The sequence below is a fragment of the Limulus polyphemus genome, unplaced genomic scaffold, assembly GCF_000517525.1.
Source record: "Limulus polyphemus unplaced genomic scaffold, Limulus_polyphemus-2.1.2 Scaffold3987, whole genome shotgun sequence".
NCBI lineage: Eukaryota > Metazoa > Arthropoda > Merostomata > Xiphosura > Limulidae > Limulus > Limulus polyphemus.
The window spans coordinates 58,419-79,726 of record NW_013669597.1 but is presented as its reverse complement, the minus strand read 5'-3'; the positions used below and the strand labels follow the sequence as shown (position 1 = coordinate 79,726).

The 21,308-nt window shown below is 31.5% G+C and overlaps 1 protein-coding gene across 2 annotated transcripts in view; it reads right to left on the bottom strand.

Annotated features, from left to right (window-relative positions):
• Positions 1-21,308, bottom strand: part of LOC106470413 (golgin subfamily B member 1-like) — a 56,362-nt gene that overhangs the window by 16,980 nt on the left and 18,074 nt on the right. Inside the window, exons 9-15 of one of the 2 annotated variants that reach the window (XM_013930969.2) lie at positions 20,917-21,031; positions 12,881-13,032; positions 12,487-12,585; positions 12,011-12,140; positions 3,887-11,115; positions 3,209-3,388; positions 2,266-2,372 (exon numbers count right to left, since the gene is read on the bottom strand). In XM_013930969.2, coding sequence (XP_013786423.1) covers positions 2,266-2,372; positions 3,209-3,388; positions 3,887-11,115; positions 12,011-12,140; positions 12,487-12,585; positions 12,881-13,032; positions 20,917-21,031 — 8,012 coding nt within the window. The remainder of the gene's footprint in view (positions 1-2,265; positions 2,373-3,208; positions 3,389-3,886; positions 11,116-12,010; positions 12,141-12,486; positions 12,586-12,880; positions 13,033-20,916; positions 21,032-21,308) is intronic. The other variant, XM_013930970.2, reaches the window with a different exon arrangement.

Genomic DNA, 21,308 nt, shown 5'->3' with positions numbered 1-21,308 from the left:
CGGGACTTAAATACGGATTTGATGCACGAGAAAATAGTGCATATTGGACGTGAAGAAGGGCGCCTGAAAAACGCACCTGATTTAAATGTCACACCTGAACGCTCACATCCTTTTAATTATGTTTGAAATTATGAACATTGCTCAACATCATGAAAATTAAACCTTATTTTCAATAAGCAATCCTGAAAAATATTTGGGGGTGCTTAACTTTTTTCCAGGTGTATATATTCATGACATGGTGAAGTGCTTCATCCAAAACCTGGTGGCATCTGGAATTGTGCATCAAGTCCATGGTAGGAAGGGCATCTTGCCATCTACACATGATAAAAATTGTGACTGGGCCATTTCCAACCAAAACCAGACCACCAGAATGTACATTCAGAGGATGGTAGGAAGGAGGAATGCCACAGTAGGAAAAAACAATCACTCAGATATATAGACAGAATACAACGTAGTGCAACAACCAAAACCTGGTGACATCTGGAATTGTATATCAGATCTGTGGTACAAAGTGCTATACACCCACTATACTATAGTACTATACACCTGCAGAATGCCAACGCCCTACTCTCATCTGAGTGGTAAGGACTCCCATACTCCACCAGAAGAAAGGACGGAATAACGTGTTGGAGAGTCCAGAAGACCGCATCATAATTCAATGGGTGACTGCAATACCCTATTTTGAAAAGCAGAGCTATCACATTGACAGAATTGTTCAACTAAAACCTGGCAACATCTACAATTGTACATCAGGTCCATGGTAGGAAGAGTCTCAATGCCGTCACAAACCATCAGAGATGGGCAGCAATCTCTGTCTGCTTTACTCATGTATGGTCCAGGACAAACATACTTATGAAGAAAAAAACACTAGAGAAAACTACTAGCAGTCCTACAGAATACTCCATCTCTACGTGTGCATAACCCAAACCACCGACATAATTGTTTAGGCATAGATGACAATAGAAAGGAAACACACAACAAACACCAGTGGCATCTGGAATTATACATCAGGTCCGTGGAGGAAGAGCTTCAACGTAATTGAGGTTGAGCATGGTCACAGGATGGACAGTGTGGATTTTCAAAAAAAAAAAAAGTATACCTGGTCAGACTTCTTGCCACAGAGTGGGGTCCACAATACAATCAAAAAAACAGCTCATGAAAAGTGGAAAATAAGAACAAAAAAAGCAACCTTTCACAATACCAAAATATGAAAATTTAAACAAATAGTAAAGAAAAACTAAGTCAGTAGTATAACAGAAAATGTCGATAAATCTGCGAGCAAAAATCAGCAAGTCTGTACAGTGCTACTGCTAATCAAGAGGTGATTAACAAGTGCATATGTAAAGAGGGCACTGGTTACGATAGGAGTGGTGTGATGTTGCTATTGGTGGAGAACTGCTCCATGATCATTTGCATGTGGCTGTGCAGAAGTGGGAGGTGGAAGGCTAGTGGCGTACATTGAAAATTTATGCCGATAGAGGGCAGTGCTTGTCTAGAAAAGCTATTTTGTGAGAGGAGGTAAGATATCGTATCCAAAACAATGTAATATGTCATTTGATAGATTAAAACTTTAGCTTTCTATTGGTTATATATAATATAGTATAAAAGATCAGAGAGAACTATTGACAATTTGTGAAATAGAGGACGGACAGGTGGGTGTAGCAATCGAGTCTGATTTTCTAGTTTATGGTTTTGTAAACAAATATAATTGAATACCATAACATTTTGTTTTGCATGAGTAATATCTATATAAAAATATGTAATTTATGTTAAATTCTGTATTTCTCAGAAGGGTGGTACATAAATTAAAGAGTAAGGAAGACATAGAGAGCAAGTGTCACAATTTTCATAGTAGGGGAGATTGAGGATTTTTAAAAATATTTCCTTATACAATTAAAAACTTGAAACTTATATAATATTCAAATTTTATTTATTAACTATGTTTAAATGCCAATTTTATTTGTGTACATTGATAATAAAGTAGTTTTAATAAATTTTGAACGTAATTCTATAAAAGGTTTTGACATGCACATTTTGACTTACCTGATGCAAAAGGGTTAAGCAATTTAGGAGTTCTATATCACTGTAGTAAATAAACAGTCTTTCTACATTGATAAAATGATACAGTTAAGACAGCTAATTGGATATCATTACAATATAAAATTAGTTTAGAAAAACGAGAACAAAAGTTCGATCTATGGTAATGACGATCATGAAATTAAAGAATCTTTCTTTATACCACTAAATATAGAAAATACAAATTACCTTTGTTGGAGAAGAACAATCTTTGTGTCATGGGACTCAGGCACTACATAACCAGGTTCAACTGGTGGCTTTGAGGTTTCCTCGACATGAGAATAAAAAGTATCAACCTGCAAAATAAACAAGATTAAATAAAAGAAATTGTCTAAAATGATATTAAGTTCATGAGTAAACTTAAATATTATAAATTCTTATGAGGACTATAAAGTTGAAACATAAATAAGAAATAATAATGATGTTGTGGCTCCTTGGCATAACAGATATTTGGTAAAGTTATGAAAAATAAGAATTTAAAAGCTCAAGTACAAGCACTTGTCTCACTTTTAAGAAGAAACAGATTTAAACATCTTTTGACACTCTGAACAATTAATAATTTACCTACTAATACATGTAAGCTGTTAAAATATATAACTAATATCAAATACTCATTTCTAAAGGAGAATGTACATGTTCTCATCTACTGCTAGCCAAGAAACATTAATTACAATTAAAAAAAGTTGATGTATATTTTTTTTCAAATTAATAATTAATAACCCTTGAAATTTATGGTATCTTTCTGTATACTTATGGCTAAAATACACACCCACACAATACATATGGGAGGTACTTTTGAGGAATGCAGACATGGATTGAACATCTTTTAAACTGAGAAAGTTATATTGGTATTAACCATAATTAAATAAGCACAAATAAAAAGAAACTAAAGTTTAGAAGCTTATATTTTAAAATATATATATTAAAAAAATGTATAAATTTTCCATAATAAATGTGAAAACACATAGCAAATCTTTGACTGTAATTCATCTATAAAACAAAAAAATAAGTAACATCCAATTACGAAAAAAAAGTTTATTTCCTAGAAACATAACTCATGTTTAGGATTCAATTTACAAAAAAGTTCTACAAATTTCTCAGTCTTAAAAAGTAAGTGTATTTTTTTCCTTACTTGAATTGATGTAAAGTCCACTCCAGTGACTTTTGGTTCTTTCATTTGATCTGATTTGTGTACTTGGAGTTTTCTTGACAAACTGATCTCTCGAAGGTTTATTAGTTCCTTTTCTTTTTCTTGAAGAACTTTCTGAGTTTGTGCTAATTGGTGCTGTAAGCCATTCCTCTCCTCTAACAACTAATAAAAGAAATTACACACAAGTGGCAAGTAACAGTAACAAAAAACTAAAATTCTCAATAGTTAATGTCCTCAGTATCACTGCTTTTAGAAGGATATTAAAACCACACAAAAGCAAAGCTTGATTCTGTACATTTCCTCAAAAAATAGAAGATTCTGAAGTTTATAAAGTCATGACTGGAGTAAAATAATTAATGTACGTATTTTGGAAAATGTTAGTTCTTCTCCTACTTGAGATTCCCAAAAGACTAGCAGGTAAAATATATAAAGTGAGCAGCTGGTTTTTAAAAACTTCTATTTATTTAATCAAAATAAACAATAAATCTATTTTCTTAAAACTTTACACTGATTATTATAAATAAAATATTCACTTCTGACAGAAATTCAAAACTTTAATAAACATTTTTATTGGTATGCTGCAAAAAAATAAAAAGACTAAAAATCATGAACAATATCTTAAAACAAATTATATACAAATAATTTCACTCCATCACTTACTTTACTAACTTCCAAACTGAGCTTTTCAGTTTTTAATCCCTGTTGATGTAGACTTTGCATCGCCTGTTGAAATTCCCATTTTAGCTGCTCCTCATTTTCTTCTAACTGCCTACTGTTAGAAGAATGACTTTGTGAAACTGACCCAGCTTGTTGCTGAGAGTCTTTATCAGCTAGATATTGCTTCAGTTCTTCCACTTTATGATGGAAAACATCATTTTCTCCTTGAAGTTGATTACATAATGCCTCGTGATGAGTCTTTTCATTATATAGGGCTTTATTATCATTTCTTAAAGACTCAAGTTCTTCTCTGAGAGTTCTAAATTGTTTTTCAAGTGATTCATAGCTAACTTCCCATTCTCTGATCTGTTGTTGACACTTAGTTTGACAATAATAGTGTTTTTGTTGCAAGGTTTCATTCTCTGAAGTAAGTCCTTCAACTACTTGCTTGAAGTGCAGATTTTCAGATGCTAGTTTCTTTATGTCTGCAGCATTTTTCCACTCAGTGGTGTTGAGCTGCTCCTTCACATTATTTAACTCAACTAATAATTGTTCTCGTTCTTTCTTGAGAGAGCAGATTTCATTACTGAACTCTTCATTTTTTCTGCATAACTTTTCAAAATCATCTGAAGACACTGATTCAGGACCATGAAAATCTGCGAATTTCTCAGACTGCTGAAAAGAATCCATCTGATATTTCTGAAGATGCTGCTTTAAGGTTTCCTTCTCTTTCTGAAGTTTATCTGCCTCAATTTGAAGAGTATCAGTGTATTCAGTATCTGAAAGTCCCCAGTTAAGACTAGTATGAACTGTTTTCAAGGATTCAAGTTCAGTTTGTGTTTTGGACAGAGTTTCTTCTACATATTTTTTCAAATGAATTGCATCATCTTTTTCTTTTTGAGCATTCTGTAGTTTTTCTTTCAAATTATTTTTTTCCATCACAAGCTGATCACAGTTTTTACTGAGTTCAACATAATCTGAATACAACTTCTGGTATTCGTCCTCTTGTTCTTGAAGATTATCTTCCAAGTTCTTCAACTTGAGTGTTTCTTGCACATTTCTTTCTTCAAATTCTCTGATATTTTTGGAATGTGTTTCTTTAACTCTCCTTAATTCCTGCTCCAATACTTGTTTAGATGTTTTTAATTCCTCAACAATCTGCTGATAAGACTCATTATCTGAAGAGAGCATTTGTTCATGTTCTTTCAGATTAATCAGTTCTCGTTTATAACTTTCATACTGAGCTTTTGCTTCTTCACAATCACTACTAAATTCTAAGCACTTCTTCTCTAAACTATTGCACTTACTTTCAAATAATTCTTTTTCTTTTTCTAATTCTTCTATTATGTGCTTTAAACTTCTTGTTTCTGTCGATGAGTTTGTAAGTTTCTTTTCAAGTGCTTTAATATCATCATTCAAGTTCTTTGATTGTTCTTTCAAGTAATTGTTTGTGTCTTGAAGAAGATCTCTCTCTTCTTTAATTTGCTGGAGAGAGTTCCTATAATCTTCTAAATTTGTAGCCACTTCTTCCTTGAGTTTATTTATAACATGCTCTTTTCCTTTCAGATATTCTTCACTGATTTGTTGTTCTGCTTTTATTTGAGTTTCATCTACCATAGTCTTAGATGATAAACCCTTTAATTGATTCTCGAGTTTTTCATTTTTCATTTTAAATTGTTTAAGCTTAGCCAATGCTTTTCCAGTTTTAATTTTGAATGACTCTAACTCGTGTTTCAAATGTTCATTTTCTTGCTTTAATATATTTATATCAGAGTTGCTAGATTCCTGCCTCGTTTCTTCTTCAACTTTCAAATTTGTTTCCTCTTGGATTTCTTGTAAGATATGTAGTTTAGACAAACTTACTGCACTTTGTTCAGTGAGAGAATGATTCTCTTTTTTTTCTTTCAAAACACTTCTCTCTTTCTCCACTGAAGATCTAAAACTTTCAAAATCTGTCTCAACTTCTTTCAGCTGATTTTCTAATTGTTTAATAATTTCTTCATTTTTTTTAGCATAAGTCAAAATTTCTTCTTTCTTTGTTTTTTCTAAACCTAAATTTGAAGTTAATGTTTTAATAACTTTCTCACTTTCTTTGATTTTCATCTCTAGATTCATTTTATCATTTACAAAAATCTGTTTTTCTTGGAGCAAACTGTTACTTTTTGCTTCCAGTTTACAAATCTCTTTTCTTGCATCCTCTAAGAAAGATTCTTTTACTTCTAGTGCCTGATGAAGAGATGTTACTTCCCCCTGTAATTTTTCCAACTTATCTGGGAGCTCCTGATAGTGCTGTTTTTCACCATTCATTTCATCTAGTGTAGACTGCAGAGAAGCTTTTTCTGATAAGATATTCTCTATCTGAAGTTTTAATGATTCATAATCTTTTAATAATATTTGTGAATCTTCTCTCTTTCTGTTTAATTCATGATTTGATGTAATAAGCTTGCTTACTTCTCCTTCTAAGTGTTGCAGGTGATTATTCTTTTCTTGAAGTGTATTGTTCATTTCTTGGAGTTCTAAAGATAAATGATCTCGTTCTTTTCTAATGGACTCAACTTCCTTCAATGTGACTCTAAGGTTCTCTATTTCTTCAGTCATTTGGCATTCCTTTAAAGTTTTTTCATTAACTTCAGCCTGTAATGACTTAAACTCATTATCTAAGAGTACATTCAGTTCATGCTTCAGTTTCTGTTTTTCAGTGTTCAATGTATCAGAAATTTGCTTGAACTGCGAAATTTCAGTTTCTAAAGAAGCTATCTGTAATTGCTGTTTCTTTGTCAGTTCTTTTCCTTTTTGAAATTCAGCTTGAAGCTGTTGTACCTCAGTTTCAAGGTTTTGTGCATGACATTCTTGTTGATTAGTTTTCTCTGCTTGGATTGACAACTCTTTCTCAAGATCTTTCATGTCTTCTTCTTTGTTCTCAATGAACTTTTTTAATTCTTTATTTGATTTTTCACATTCCTCGAAAGTACTCTTAATACTTTGAAGCTCTGACTCTAGCTTTTCCATCTTTGTCTGAAGTATAGTTATTTGTTCTTCTTTGTTTTCTATTTTCTTCAGATTTTCCTGAAAATCTACAAAAAGTTCATTATATTGTTCTTCCTTTTCTTTGAACTTTGTTAACAATGAACTTGCCTCCACGGATTGTGAATTATGATCTGTATTCAAAGCACTCAACTGTTCAACTAAACTAGAAATCTCAATGTCCTTATCAATGTTGTTTTGTTGAAGAGTCTGAAAATCTTTTTCTTTGAACTCCAACTTTTGCTTTGCATCTTTCAAGTCATTTTGAAGACCAAATATTTCCTGTTTTAGGTATTTCATTTCCTCATCTTTTTTTTGTGTAGACTGATGAGCATCATCCAGCTCTTGTTGTTTGTTAAGAAATTTAGTCTGCAATGCTTGAATCTGAGAATGACAAGATTCTAATTCCAATGACAACTTTTGTGTATGCTCAGCAGCACCAGACTGCAAAACATGCACGTGTTCATTTGCTTGTTGTAAGTTAAGTTCAATTTCTTCATATTTTATCCTAAGACTGTTTAATTCATCCTTTTGTATTTTGTTGGCATGTTGAGATTTATTAAGATCATCCTCTAATTTCTGATTTTGTTCAAAAAGTTGCTGTTTTTCAGCTTGAATCCTCTGAATGTACAATTCTAGTTCATACTTATCATGATTAAAGGTTTTATTTAGTTGCTGGGATTCTATCAAACTGGAATTTAACCCTGCATTTTCATTTTGACTATCTACTAATCTTTTATGAGCTTCTTCACATTGTTTTTGCACTGTGGTCAAGTTTAACTCTGATTTTTCTAAAGCTTTATCCAATTCTGTAATCTTATCTTCCAAACTTGCTTTTTTATTTACAAACTCTTTTGACCTCTTCAATGACTCAATCTTTTCACCTTCAAGTTCCTTAATAGAGATCTGTAAAATTTCTATTTTATGTTCAGCATCTTCAGCAAGTTTTTGGAATGATTCTTTTTCAATAACTTCTTTTTCTAAAGAAGTTAAGAGCTCTGCTTTTTCACATTCTATTATATCAAGTTTTTCAGCCAATGATTTAATATCTTCCTCTAACTGCTGAATGTAATCAGTAACTTTTCTATTAGTATCTTCTAGCTTTTGAACTTGCTCTTTATAGGATTCTTCCATTTCATTAGATTTTCCAACCAAGCCATGATATTCGGATTCAAAGAACTGAAGCCTTTCAATCTGGTTTTTAGTATTAGTAATATAGTGATTTGTTTCTTTCACTTGTTTCTCTAGATCACTAATAAGTTTGCAGTTCGCCTCATCTTTACTTTTTAGCTCAGAAATCTGTTCTTCATAATTTTTTAAGATTTTCTGGAACTCTTCTTGGTTACGACTCAGTACATCATTTTCCTGTTGAAACTTTTCCACTTTAATGTTTAGTTCACAATTTTTATCCTTCAACAGTGATGATTTACTTTCAATTTTCTGAATTTCTGAATTAAGTTTTTCTTTGGTAGATAACAGATCTGATTTAAGACTTTCAACTTCCTCCTGAAGAAAATTATTTAACTTGTTAGACTCTTGTAAATCTCTTTCATTATCTTTCATTAGAATTTCATGTCTACCTAGTAAATCTTTCAGTTGTTCTTTGATGGATTCTCTAGACTGTCGACTTTCAAGTAATTCCCTCTCTGTACCTTGCGACTTTGAGTAGGCTTCTTGAAGTTCATTATTTAAACTCTTAATTTCAGCTTTCAAACATTCAATTTGTGCTAGATGACTTGAATCAGAGTCAATCAACTGATTTCGTAAAGCTTCTGTAGATAGTTTTTCTTTCTGTAGTTCTTCATATACTGCTTCAAGTTTTGATTGACATTCTTGAATAATTTGATCTTTCAAAGTCATAGTTTGTTCCACAGATGATTCTGCTTGTAAGATCTCTTCTGATGACTTCTGTAAACTCTGTTGAAGTAATTCTACTTCACTGGTCAACTGTTCAATATGCTTTTTATATGTATCTTCCAGTTCTAAAGCTAACTGTGCTTTTTTCCTTTCAGTTTGAACTTCCTGAAATAAGTTTTGTACTTTTGATTTTAACTCTGCATTGTCTCGTTCACTATTTTCAAAAGTCTTCTGAAGTTCATTTATATGGTCATTTTTCTTCTGCTCACCCTTCTCCCAAACTTCTTTGTTTTGCTGTTGACTTTCCAATTGTTTACAAGCCTCTTCTTTTTCATATGATAATTTCACACATTCTTCTTCTTTGGAAGCCAAATTTGTCTTTAAATCTTCAACCATTGTTTCTAGTGTTTGGATATTTTCTTTTAAACAAGTAATTTCATTGTTCTTTGTTTGTAAACTAATATCAGATTCGTTTTTGTATTGGGTCATTAAGTCCAGGTGCTGTGTGGCTTCTTTCAGTAACTGGTCAGTTCTATGCAAGTCTGAACATTTCTGGTTATACTTCTCCTGGATTTCTTCATATGATTGCAACACTTTGCTGTACTTATCGTTCAAAGAATTTAACTCAGAAATACTAGAATCTTTTGTTGATTCAAGCTGAGCAATATAGTTTTGAAGACCACTAAGCTGATCTTGATGTTGAGCTAATGAAGAGTGAAGTGTATGAAGTTCTGCAGCAAGCGAGTTGTTTTCTTTGGAGCTTAACTCTAGCTGCTGTTTTAAAGAATTCAAAGCTTTTTCACTACCTTCATTTATAGAGACAATTTCCATATTCTTTACTTGAATATCATTTTGAAGTTTCTCAAGTGTTTCATTTGATGAGGCAAGTTGTGATTTCAAAGAACTGAGTTCTTCTACATGGTTTTGGGTCTCTTCAACAAGCTGTTGTTGTTCTATAAACTTATCATTTCTTATTTGAAGTTGCTCAGTTAAATATTGCTTCTCAGTTTTCAGTTGTATATTTTCTTCTTGGTATTTCTGAATTTTTTGATCATACTCCTGCAGTTGATTAAGGTTTTTATATTTAAAATCTTCCACAAGTTTATTCAGTTCATCATCCTTAGACTTTATTGTATCGACAGCAAAAGAAAATTTATTCTCTACAGCATTTAATTTTTCATCCAAACTTTCAATTTTCATTTTATAATCTCTAATTTCAATTTCTCTTTCGTGTTTTATTTCCTCTAATTGCATCTGGTACATTTCCATATTTCTTTCTTTTTGTTCAACTGTGTTTTGAGCACTTGATAGTTCCAGTTCTAAATCATGTATCTGTTCCAGAAGGGATGCAACTTTGGAGTCAATTTTTTTGTCTTTGGACGAATGAGTTTCTTCCAGTATTTCAAGTTCTCTTTTCACTTGGTTAAGTTGCAGGTTCAGATCTTCATTACGCTGATGTTCTGTATGAATTTCAGATTTAGCAGACTCAATACTTACATTTTTGCTATTCAACTCTCTGAGTAAACTTTCTATGTGGTCATTTTTATTTTCAAGTTCAGATGTTAACTGTAAACTTCTACGTTCTTGCTCTTCCTTTTGGGTAACCATATATTGGCACTGCATTTCTTTACCATCTAGTGCTTCTGTCAGTTTTCTAATGGTGTCTTCTTTTTCTGATACTCGTGCATGAAGTTGATTACTTTCAGAACTTTTTTCATTCAAGGCTATCTGAAGTTGCTCTCTTTCTTTCTGAAAGGATTCTTCTGATTCTGTGAGCTGTGTTAATACATTTAATGTTGTATTTTCAAAATTAGACTTTTCCGTTCTCAAAAAATCCATTTCCTTTTCCATGTATTCTGTTTTTTCTTGAATTTCACACCATTTCCTATTAACTTCATCAAAACTCTGACACGTGTGCTTGGATAGAAAATCTGATACATGGTTTGATGTTTCCTCAAATGCTTGTTTTATATTTGCAAAAGAATCTTCCTTTTCCTTCAATGCTTGCTGTGTTTCCTGCAGTTGGTTTACAGTTTCTAAAAGCTGTTGTTCTATAACATTAAGTTTTTTTAGGTTTGCACCAGATTCTTCTCTTGCACAAATATTTTCTTCTTGGACGAGCTCATAATGATTCTGTAACTCCTTTAGTTTTTCTTTTGTGACTTCTAAGTTATTTTCTAACTCTTCAATTTTGTTCTTATCTATAACTCCAGCTTTTTGTAACTCATTAAGTTTCACTTGCAATGTGTCTCGCTCCTTTTCAATATCTAAAACAGGTTGCTTTTCATTTTCTATCTGTTCAAAGAGGTTTTCAACTTTTCCTTGGAGTTCCTGTATTATCTGTTCATCACCTACAAAAATTAGTACAAAAGTATCTTAAAAAACTTATAAAAAATAATATCATGTAAATCATGGCTGTTTTAAGTTCAAACACATTTAATATTTTACAGTATTACTGTGAAATCTCTCATATTTCATAAAATTTTATATCTTTATTTAGGTATAAAAATTATTTTAACTCTATCACATTTCAATAATTGCTTAGATCTCTGCAAATCTGTACATTTCTGGTTATACTTGTTCTGGATTTCTTCATGCAATTGCAACACTTTGCTGTATTTATCATTCAAAGAATTTTATTCAGAAATAATCAGAACCTCTGATGACTCTAACTGTACTTCAACAACTCTTAACCTATATGTATTTTGGAATTGATATTTTGTCACATATATTTAGTGTAATTCACAAAGAACTACAAAAGAGTATTCCAACTTCCATTTCTGCAACTCCAAGGAGTCTTACTTATAAACAAAAGGGAGATTTTTGAGAAATTTTCTGTAAATATCAAAGTATAAGTTTATATTGCTAAGAAACTATCACCTATTGAAAATATAATGATCCATGTCTTGTTTTCAATATTAATTTCCTTCTCTGTTAGTTTGTTGCCACCCTTTTATAATATCACAGCATTAACGAAGCTCACCTTTAATAACAGCTAGAGCCAATGGCATAGATACTATTGGATAAAGAAAAGTATAACCTATCTAAATCAATACAGAATAAATAATGTTGTCTGAGCAGTAATTTGTGAGTTTCTGAGATATTGATTGGCCAAAGCTGTTGTAAGGGTAAACAAAAGATTCTAATAGGACGTTTAGAACATGTCAATTAATAAGTTACTTAAAAGTTAGATCTATTAAGGTCAAAAAGAAATATTGAAAAGAATATTAAAGGACATCTACCCACCTTCCTTCTGTTCTTCAAGCTCTATTATTTTCATTTCTAAAGAAACTTTGTCTTCTTTTAAGTGTTCCAATACAGATTCAAGTTGTTCAAGCTTAGAGTCCTTTTCCTGCAACAATTCAGTTGCTCTCTTCTAGAAATGAATATAAAAAAATAATTAAAACCAAAGAAAAAAATGTATTATATATCAGTGCTTTATTATTCAATTATCACTGTGCAAGTAGTCCTGATATGTATGAAAAACAATTTATTACATGCTGTGTACTCATTCAGGACCTATTAATATTCCCAAAGGTATATAAATAGCTGAAAGAGCTCTTACTATGTCAATGTGTATTTCTGAATAACCATTTAATTCTTTTTATCATAACTTTTACTTTTAAAGTTTAATACTATGAAATAAATGTATCTATACATAAGTCAGATTTAATATAAAAAACTAGTCCCAATCAACAGGAAATAGAGGAGTAATGACAAACCATCTGAAGCTGTTTGTCCTCTGTTATCTTTTGTAGTTCTTGTACTTTTAGTTCAAGAATCCTTCTCAACTCCTTTTCCTGGTATGTCTGTTCCTGAAGCTGCAACAAATACAAACAATTTTATCATTCTTAATAGAATACGAAAACAAACTCTAAGATTTAAATATATGGTAAAAATTGAGTTTTACTTATAAAGCATTAACAAAGTTGTGAATTACAAGCTTTCAGGTGATGTATTTCAGCAAAGAAAAACGTTTTCTCACATAACAGATTTATGCCAATACATATTTCATCTTTTAGAACTATAAGAACTTTAAAGTAGATATTTAAAACAAAAAATAATCTAAAATAATCACATTACCAATTTTTTTCTAGGATTATCAGTACTTCTAACCTGACTGCAAGTAGATTGGAGATGTTCAATTTTATCTAACATCTGTTGGTGTTCTTCTTTCAGGGATGAATAGTTGACCTCAAGGGATTCCTTTTCTTTCGTTTCTTGTGCAAGACTCTGTTCAAAAACAGACTTTTCCTTGTTCCATTTCTCTGAGGAAGATGAAGGAAATTATTTGATGCAGAAATACAATGAAGTTAATCCTTTGCAGAAACTTGCTAGTCACATTAACTCTTCAACTACAGAATCAGTCAAATAAGCCATGTTCGTGACCCCAAATTGACCTTTATAGTTTTGTGTTCTGTGTATCTTTATGAAATCTTGCAAGCTTTCAGTAAACATTAAGAATCTTTTGTAGACAAAAAACAAAACAAAAAAGAAACACGTACATAATTTTTAATGAAGTATTTTCACTAAATATTTCTCCATGAATATATGGAGTCAAAATGTTGAATGCTCCATGTGCAATGTGATTTTCATCTGAAAACTGTCAAATTTCATTTGCATAATCCCTAAAACCTCCTCAATAAATTTCATAAGTTTTTTCAGTAAAACTTTATATTATATCTGTTATTTTCTCTATCTTAACTTTATACAAGGTTGGTCAACTTGACCGACCTCATAACTGCCATAAAAAAACACGAAATAAATCTAAATTAGACTTTTTTTCTTTCTAGAATGACTTCAAATTATAACATGAAACTACATTTGTTTATCCTCAATAGCTTAAATCTTATTGTTTTATTGCCCTTTGAACCATGTCACACTAATAATGCTGCCACAAAAGTTGTAAATCACTTAGCAAACATGTAGGTCACATTGCCCTATTTAATTACATAATGCACAGGCTACTTGCGAGATGCTCACAAGTACATCATGAAAAATTTCATTATTATTATCAGTTTTCTTTATCTTACCTAATCTAATGTAATAAATTTCTAATTTTAAAATGTAAGTAACATTTATAATAATAGATAAAGAATACACTTGAAAAACAAGAAATATAATACTTACCTGGATTTTTTTTATGCTGTTGACTGTCGATGAAACGTAACTCTACTTTTTTATATTAATGATACTACTACACTAAATAATTTTTTATTTAATTAAATAATGCACCTAAAAACATAGGATAACACAATATCCAATAACTATCATAATTGTTCTGGCTTTCAAACTATGCAGTAAGAGCCTTTAAAATTCAATTAAGCTCATTGATGTATTTCCAGTGGGAATAAAGTTTGAACTGGAAGCAAAACAGATAATTTTCTGTGCAGAAAACAAAGTAATATAATACATCACTTTATAGACTAAAATCTTGGCTTTCTATTGGTTATAAATAATATAGTATTAAACATCAGAGAAAACTATTGACAATTTCTGATGTGACAGATCTGATTTTCTATTTTATGGCACTGTAACCAAATATGATCGAAGACTATAAAAATTATACTTTGCCTGAGTGATAACAAAATTATAATGAATGATTTATGTCAAATTCTGGAGTTCTCGGAGGGGTGGTAAATAAATTAGAGAAGAGGGGATATTTAGAGAATAAATGTAACAATTCTCATACTAGGGTGAGATTGAGGATTTTTTTAAATATTACCTTATAAAATTAAGAATGTTAAACTTATATAAATTTGATTTGTTAACAACATTTTTATGCCAAGTTTATTCATATACCATGATAATAAAGTAATTTAATTAAATTTTGAATGTAATTCTCTGAAAAGTCATGACATGTGCACTTTGACTTGCCTGCAGCTAGAGAATTAATCCCATTTGCACCATGCTATTAATTTTAAGCAGAGACAGAAAATGTCATAAAGTTGGTGTAAGGAAAACAACTTCTGAATAGCAGGCTACTAAAAATGATGCCAACTATGACAAATCACAAGTCGAAAATAAGATTATATTCAGAATTAAAATTAGGTTCACTCTGTATTTCATACATCTTTTGGGCCCCATATGAAATCAGATTAACAGGTCAGTATCAAAACAGAACTTATTCCTCTTAGCCATTTAGATTCATATTGATAGAAAAAGGATAGAAATAATCTAACTACAGTTAGGCACCACATGTAGCTTTGGAAAATTTACTTGTAAAAGGTAAGATCTAAGCTAACATATTTTGACAATGTTGGATAGCCTAGCTACAAATAAAAATTTTTAGAGCCTTTCCTTAGTATTACTTTTTTGTTTTAGTAAAGTTATTACTAGTTCAAAATTGCAAGAAAAATTTACATTATTTGTTTAAGTCTCATTAAATATATTTAATTTTCAGGTAAGAATAACTCTAAATATGTCTCTTTCATATCCATTAATTTGTCACTACAGTGTAACTGCAAATCCATGCTGTAGAATTTTGAAAAATATTACTTTTACATTAATTTTGTTTTAAAACACCAAGCAGATTTCTTATAATTTTAAACATTATGTTCAAATCTGTTGAGCTTTGCTCACTGAAAGAGTTAGAGGTATACTAGAAAGAAAAGGCAGAAGGTGCTGAAACTAATAGGAGATTTGTGTTGTTACACTCAGCCACAGTTCAGATATAGTTTCTTTCACAAATTTCTAATAGACTACAAGTTGACTAGTATCAGAAAAACTTTATAAAAAACTGTCAAAAGCTGTTACAGATAAAAATTTTTACTGCATTTACTGAGCACCACTTTTAACAGCATACTGGTCTGAAAGGAGGGTTGGGTGATCTAATACTATAATTAAATTTGGAGGATAAATTCGAAGTTGTTTTCTTTTATATTCATCTAGATATCTGTTTCATTATGCTGTTTATACAGATACTTTACCATTACTGGAACTGAAATGCTAACTTTAAGGGATACATTTAAGTTATCACTCCTACACTATATTTTTAGAACTTGTTTTCAATCCATTATTTTTTCCCTTATTAGCTTATTTTCACTTTTAAAGCAACTTCTTTTCCACAACTGGCTATAGATCTTGAAAAGTAGTTTTACACAGGAAAGACTTGGACACCCTTATGAGCTCTTAATATTTTAGTGCAACTTTCACATGAATAGCTTATGAATAAATATCAAATTCAATAGATTGTGCATTCCATCATGGTGTGGATCCTATTCTGCAGATTCCTCTCTTCCTACGAAATGTTGTTACTACAGTTTGTACTCTAGTCTCAATTGTCTGTTCAAAGGTGGGATGCTATTTGTCTTTAGTGGTTAAATACTTCCAATTTTTGATGGAAGATAAACAAAAATAACTTAAGTCACATTTTCAATGGGACAAAAAATATACAGAGGGTTGAGTATGTTATATTAAAATCATTTTGATAATGTAAGTTAACACATCAGCCACAGCTAATATAAAGTCATGGTGGAACAGCATGTACCAGAATAACATTTTGATATTATTTGGCTTTTCATAGGTATGCGATGCCACCAAAAATTAGTTGCTTTATGAAAGGCTAGCAGCCCTGTCCAACACAAAATATTCATGCATTCAAATCATATAGATGTGTTCTGATTATGGATTAAGATTCTCCAAGATGGGGATAACCCTTGTACTTAATGTAATTTGAAAATAAAATAATATGAATCAACTTAGAACTCCAGAACTATCCAGAAAGTCACCTGCAACAAGTCATAGTAAGTAAAGAGTGATGTATTGTAACTGATGAAAATCCACGAACACAAAGGGCAGTGGTAAAAGCTTTCCACATGCCCCAGGCAACATAATCAAGACGGTTTTCCACGTGGAAATCAGACCAACAGGATAAAAGTTCACTAAGATAAGGCTTCCAGTTATATCTTATTCAACTGACACATACCACAAGCGGCTGGAGAATGAAACATGTATTCATACCATTCCATAAAAAGACATAACAATCAAGTTGCTGGACACAGCGCCTATGGATTTTGGTGTCATTAGACTGTTGAAACAGTTGCTAAGAAACTACCATCCTTGTACACTAAATGGATTATGGAAAGCTCACAAAGATAAGTGGTGTGCTTTGAACATAACAGCTTTATGACAGTGCTTTCTGCAATGAGAACTATGTTGTAAGTCTATTGTCAAGATGCACAGTCATCAGAACATGACTTGACACAGTGACACTGGATGTAAAGATGTGGTAAAGCTCCAAATTCCTTTGTATATAGCATTATTTCATGAATATTACCAGAAATAAACTGCTTAAAAATTCAAGAGAAACTAGCATTTTCTATATATGATTATAATAAGTCACTGCTACAATTATTATAAATAATCTCAAATGCAGCATATTTAGCTTTTCTGTACATATAAAAATATGGTTGTTTTGTAGATGAATTAAAAAAGGAAAAGAAAAACAAAACTATTGTAGTTTTTCCTATTTACTTAGTTTGCTCATTATGCATAGAATAAATAATAGCAAATGTTTACTTTATTCTGAATATTAAGCACCTCTTAGAAAAAAGAATGGTGCAAGCATTCTTTTCCTTAGAAGTATGAACATGAAGATTAATGTTCAGTGTGTAGGCTTTTGGAATGTTTGATTGTCAAAAATGAAAAAAATCTGCTTCAAAATGGCTTTCAAAATAACCTGTATTTCATCTTTATTCTATGCTAAAGGAACAGAGCAATTCCAAAACATGTGCATGCCAAGCGCAGTAGTGAGTGCTTGCAACAAAACAATCTAGCAACCACAGCTAGCAGAAACTTATTTTATCTCTTGCAAAATTTTACAATATTAAGTAATCCTAGTGCTAACAGCATGAAGTAATAAAATCAACCTGCATCAACTTAGATGATGTGGTTACCTATTATTTTTTTTTAGTCGTAAATAAATATTTATTCATAAAAGCATGCCACATCAGCAGTGAATAAGAAAAAATCAATTAATGAATATAAAAAATACCCTCCTCTCCTTTGTCTAGTCTCTCTTATTCCCAGAGTTAATTTTGCATAGATCATCTTAGAATGAGAGTCATCAACTGTCACTACTGCTTCCGTCAATCTTAAAGTAACACGCTTTCCAATCCTCTGTAACTTACTTGATAATGCATGTAATATTAGCAATATTCTGATATGCATATTAATTTCCAGCATGATTTATTTTTCTTTAAATGTTTAGTTATACAATAATGATTACAGTGTAAGTGTTTTGAGTTGATGTAACACACAAAAATACAAGAAATTCATCCAATACCTTCAAACTTGCTTCAGCTCCAATAGCTGATAAAATTTTATAAAGAAAGAAAAATAATGCAATTTGGTACTGCTAAGATTGCATCATTTTATTCATATGAATGTACATCCAGTTTGACTCCTAATTCATCTAAGGATCATGAGTGAGTTACACTAAAAATATGAGGTGTGGTGAATTAAGGGTTAAGCTATGGGGTCAAGATTGTATATGTCTCAGAAGACAGGTGTCAGAGGCATCAGTTCAAAGCTTATTTGCAAAGTGTAAGGTAGCAAAATACTTCACATAATACCATTGCAGCAGATGTGGATGCAATCATGACAAGATACCACTTGCAGAGAAAACAAGTCATAAAAGAGGCCAGAGAAAAATTTGCATTTGTGCTAATAAAAATGGCAAGTGGCTGAAGAAAAGCATGTCTACCTAAGTGGGTTCACGGAACTGTTTGAAGACATATATAGTCATAAACAGAGTGGTTGGAAGGAGAAGGATGACAGCAATGAAAGAAGGGCATAAAATGTTATTAAGCTCCTGAAGGTCTTCAGCTTGGATTATTGTAGAGACTCTGTCTACAGAGTTCTCTCAGATCCTCAGACTTGGAAGGAAGTGATAGTTGACCTCCTTCAGTGCCTGTATGTTTATGCTTCATAACAGTATCCTACATCTGTTTGTGGTCCCACTGTAGAAGATTCTTTTGTGGCTTTCAAGAAATACATGCTCTGGAAAGGCACTTAATTATGCATTTGTTGCCAAGTTCAGACTATTCTAGCTAACTAGCTTCCTCTGAATGAGGTACCCCTTCAAATCTAACATACTAAGATAATAATTTCATTGAAACTTCTTTGTGTATTATATAAAGATGACTGCACTTTGATACTATATATAATCTCTATAGTGGAGAAACCCTTACAAAGGAATGTGTCAGAAGAAACTTACTGCAAAGTGACAAAGCTTAACCAATTTTGCTTGAACAAAAACTATTTATGGAGAAAGAAATGAGCTTAAGAATGATGAAGATGATAAAGATAACAAAAACAGATGAGCTGCAAAACACTGAAAGTAGTGCCAGTGATGATGAAGAACACTGAAGATTATCAAAGGAAAAGAAGAAGAACACAGGGCAAAAAATGTTGAAGATAAGGGCTTAGAACTGAGTACATAACAATGAAACTGGTAAGGATGATGATGAAAGCATGGGGCTGTAGAATGTAGAAGTAGGGGAGGGAATGAGCTTTAAAATTCAGTGAAGAACAATGAAACTGTTGCCAATACAGAACCCTGCAGCTTATCAAAAAAGGAGAATAGATAGGGGGCTGCAGAAAAATGTGTGGTACAGAAAGATTCTCTTTTTCATTGTAAACTCACTGTAAGCCAAAAAGCTAAAGCTTGGATTGAGTGGTTATAGAGAAGACTGTTACTGGCCAGATGACCATGACAGGAGCAATGGGAGTGGTCAACTATGGGGAGACATAAAAGTACTATAGCCACAGAGAAAGACTCTGTAGATCAAGATCTATAGAAACCTATATTTTATTAGAATCTTTTTTGATTTCTGCATCATGTGTGGACCCTAATTTGTAACCAAAGGTTACATAATCTGTCCAGATGATCCAGAGATTCATTGTTAGTGGTAATTTTAATTGGAATTTTTCATGAATTTCATCCATCTAAGTAAGTTTGGTGAAAACTGTTTGAAATATCAAATAATTGTTTATCAGATCACCATAGGTTATTTGTGACAAGATTTTATAATAAAAACAAAATGTCACTAAGACAGTAAATTAAGAAACGTGATTTTACATAAACATATAGAGCTACTAATTAATATAAAAGTACATAGGAAAAGCAATGGATCAACTGAAAAGAAAGCAAATATGTCAGGCAAGGATAAATGAGCATAAAAGTGAAATCAGTCAATGATGAAAACAAATGTTTCTGCTATAATTCTGGACATTTTTATTATTTCTGTGAACCTTATCAGACTGTCACTGCATCTTGTGAAGTGTACAACTAAAAGATTAGAAAAATTACAGATGTTTCTATTCAAATGATCCAACTAAACTCCAAGACAGTGAAGTAAGTAAACTACAGGAACCCATTAATGTATTTTCAAACCTCTTTCTATCTCTTTTCACTGCTGTTTCAAACTAATGTCTTTCATTCTATATATTTCAGAATTCCACATTCTTCACTGCTTTATCACATACACTTCTCACCTTTATTATAAAATCCTGTAACTATAACCTAAGCTGACTTGATGAATATCTGTACTAATAATTTGATTTTTTTTAAATCACTACACATGGATAAAGCTTGTTAACACTATTCAAGATTTGCATATTACATTCAAGTTACTGAAGATTTCAATACAGTTGTTCTGCTAGGGATAAATATACTAAGATGGTTCCCTTTTCTATGTTTCAAAAAAATAAAAACACATACATGCAATATTACTCAGCATCTATAGGTAAAAAAATAATTACAATAAGGAATCTTTATTAAAGGAGCAATGTTCTCTTAAACTCTCGCAATATGTTTTTGTTTAGAATGTGTGGTTTATCAGTTAACTTGATTACTTTATTATTCCTGGAGTTTCAATAATAACACAGCAATAATTTGAAAAGTATCACGTTCTAGATACTACAATTACCTAAACAGAAAAAATCCTGAATGAAATCTTAAAAACTTTATAAAAAGAATCCTAAATGTAACTGATGGGGAGCAAGTATTTTAAAGTACTTTTATTTAAAAACTATTCCATATTATTGTACTCTGAACACATGCAAATCCTGAATATGATAAGGAATTACCAGAAAGTACAAAACATGCAGAACATTGAGCATGCAGACAAACACTACAAGGGAATCACCTTGTAAATCTATCTGCTCCTCAAGATCCATAAGTCTCAATTGCAGCGTACCTTTCTCTTCCTCTAACTCTGCTAGCCGTTCTTGGAGTGGTTCAACTTCTGCTCCTTCTCCACCCTGGAAAGTGTAGAAAAAAATATAATATACTTTCTGTCAAAATAAAATCACAAGTACACATAATACACAAGCAAACCTGAGTAAACAACAGCTGAAGTTGCACACTCTTATAGTGTGTGGTTAGACATGACTACATGGAAGAGCCTCTGTAGAAAATACTGGGAAATTTTTAATTAGGTTATAACTGTCTCTAATAAAAATAAGTTAAAATACTTTCCCAAGTGCCATTAAATAAGTTCAACAAACAGGGCCAAAAATTACCTATATATATATATAG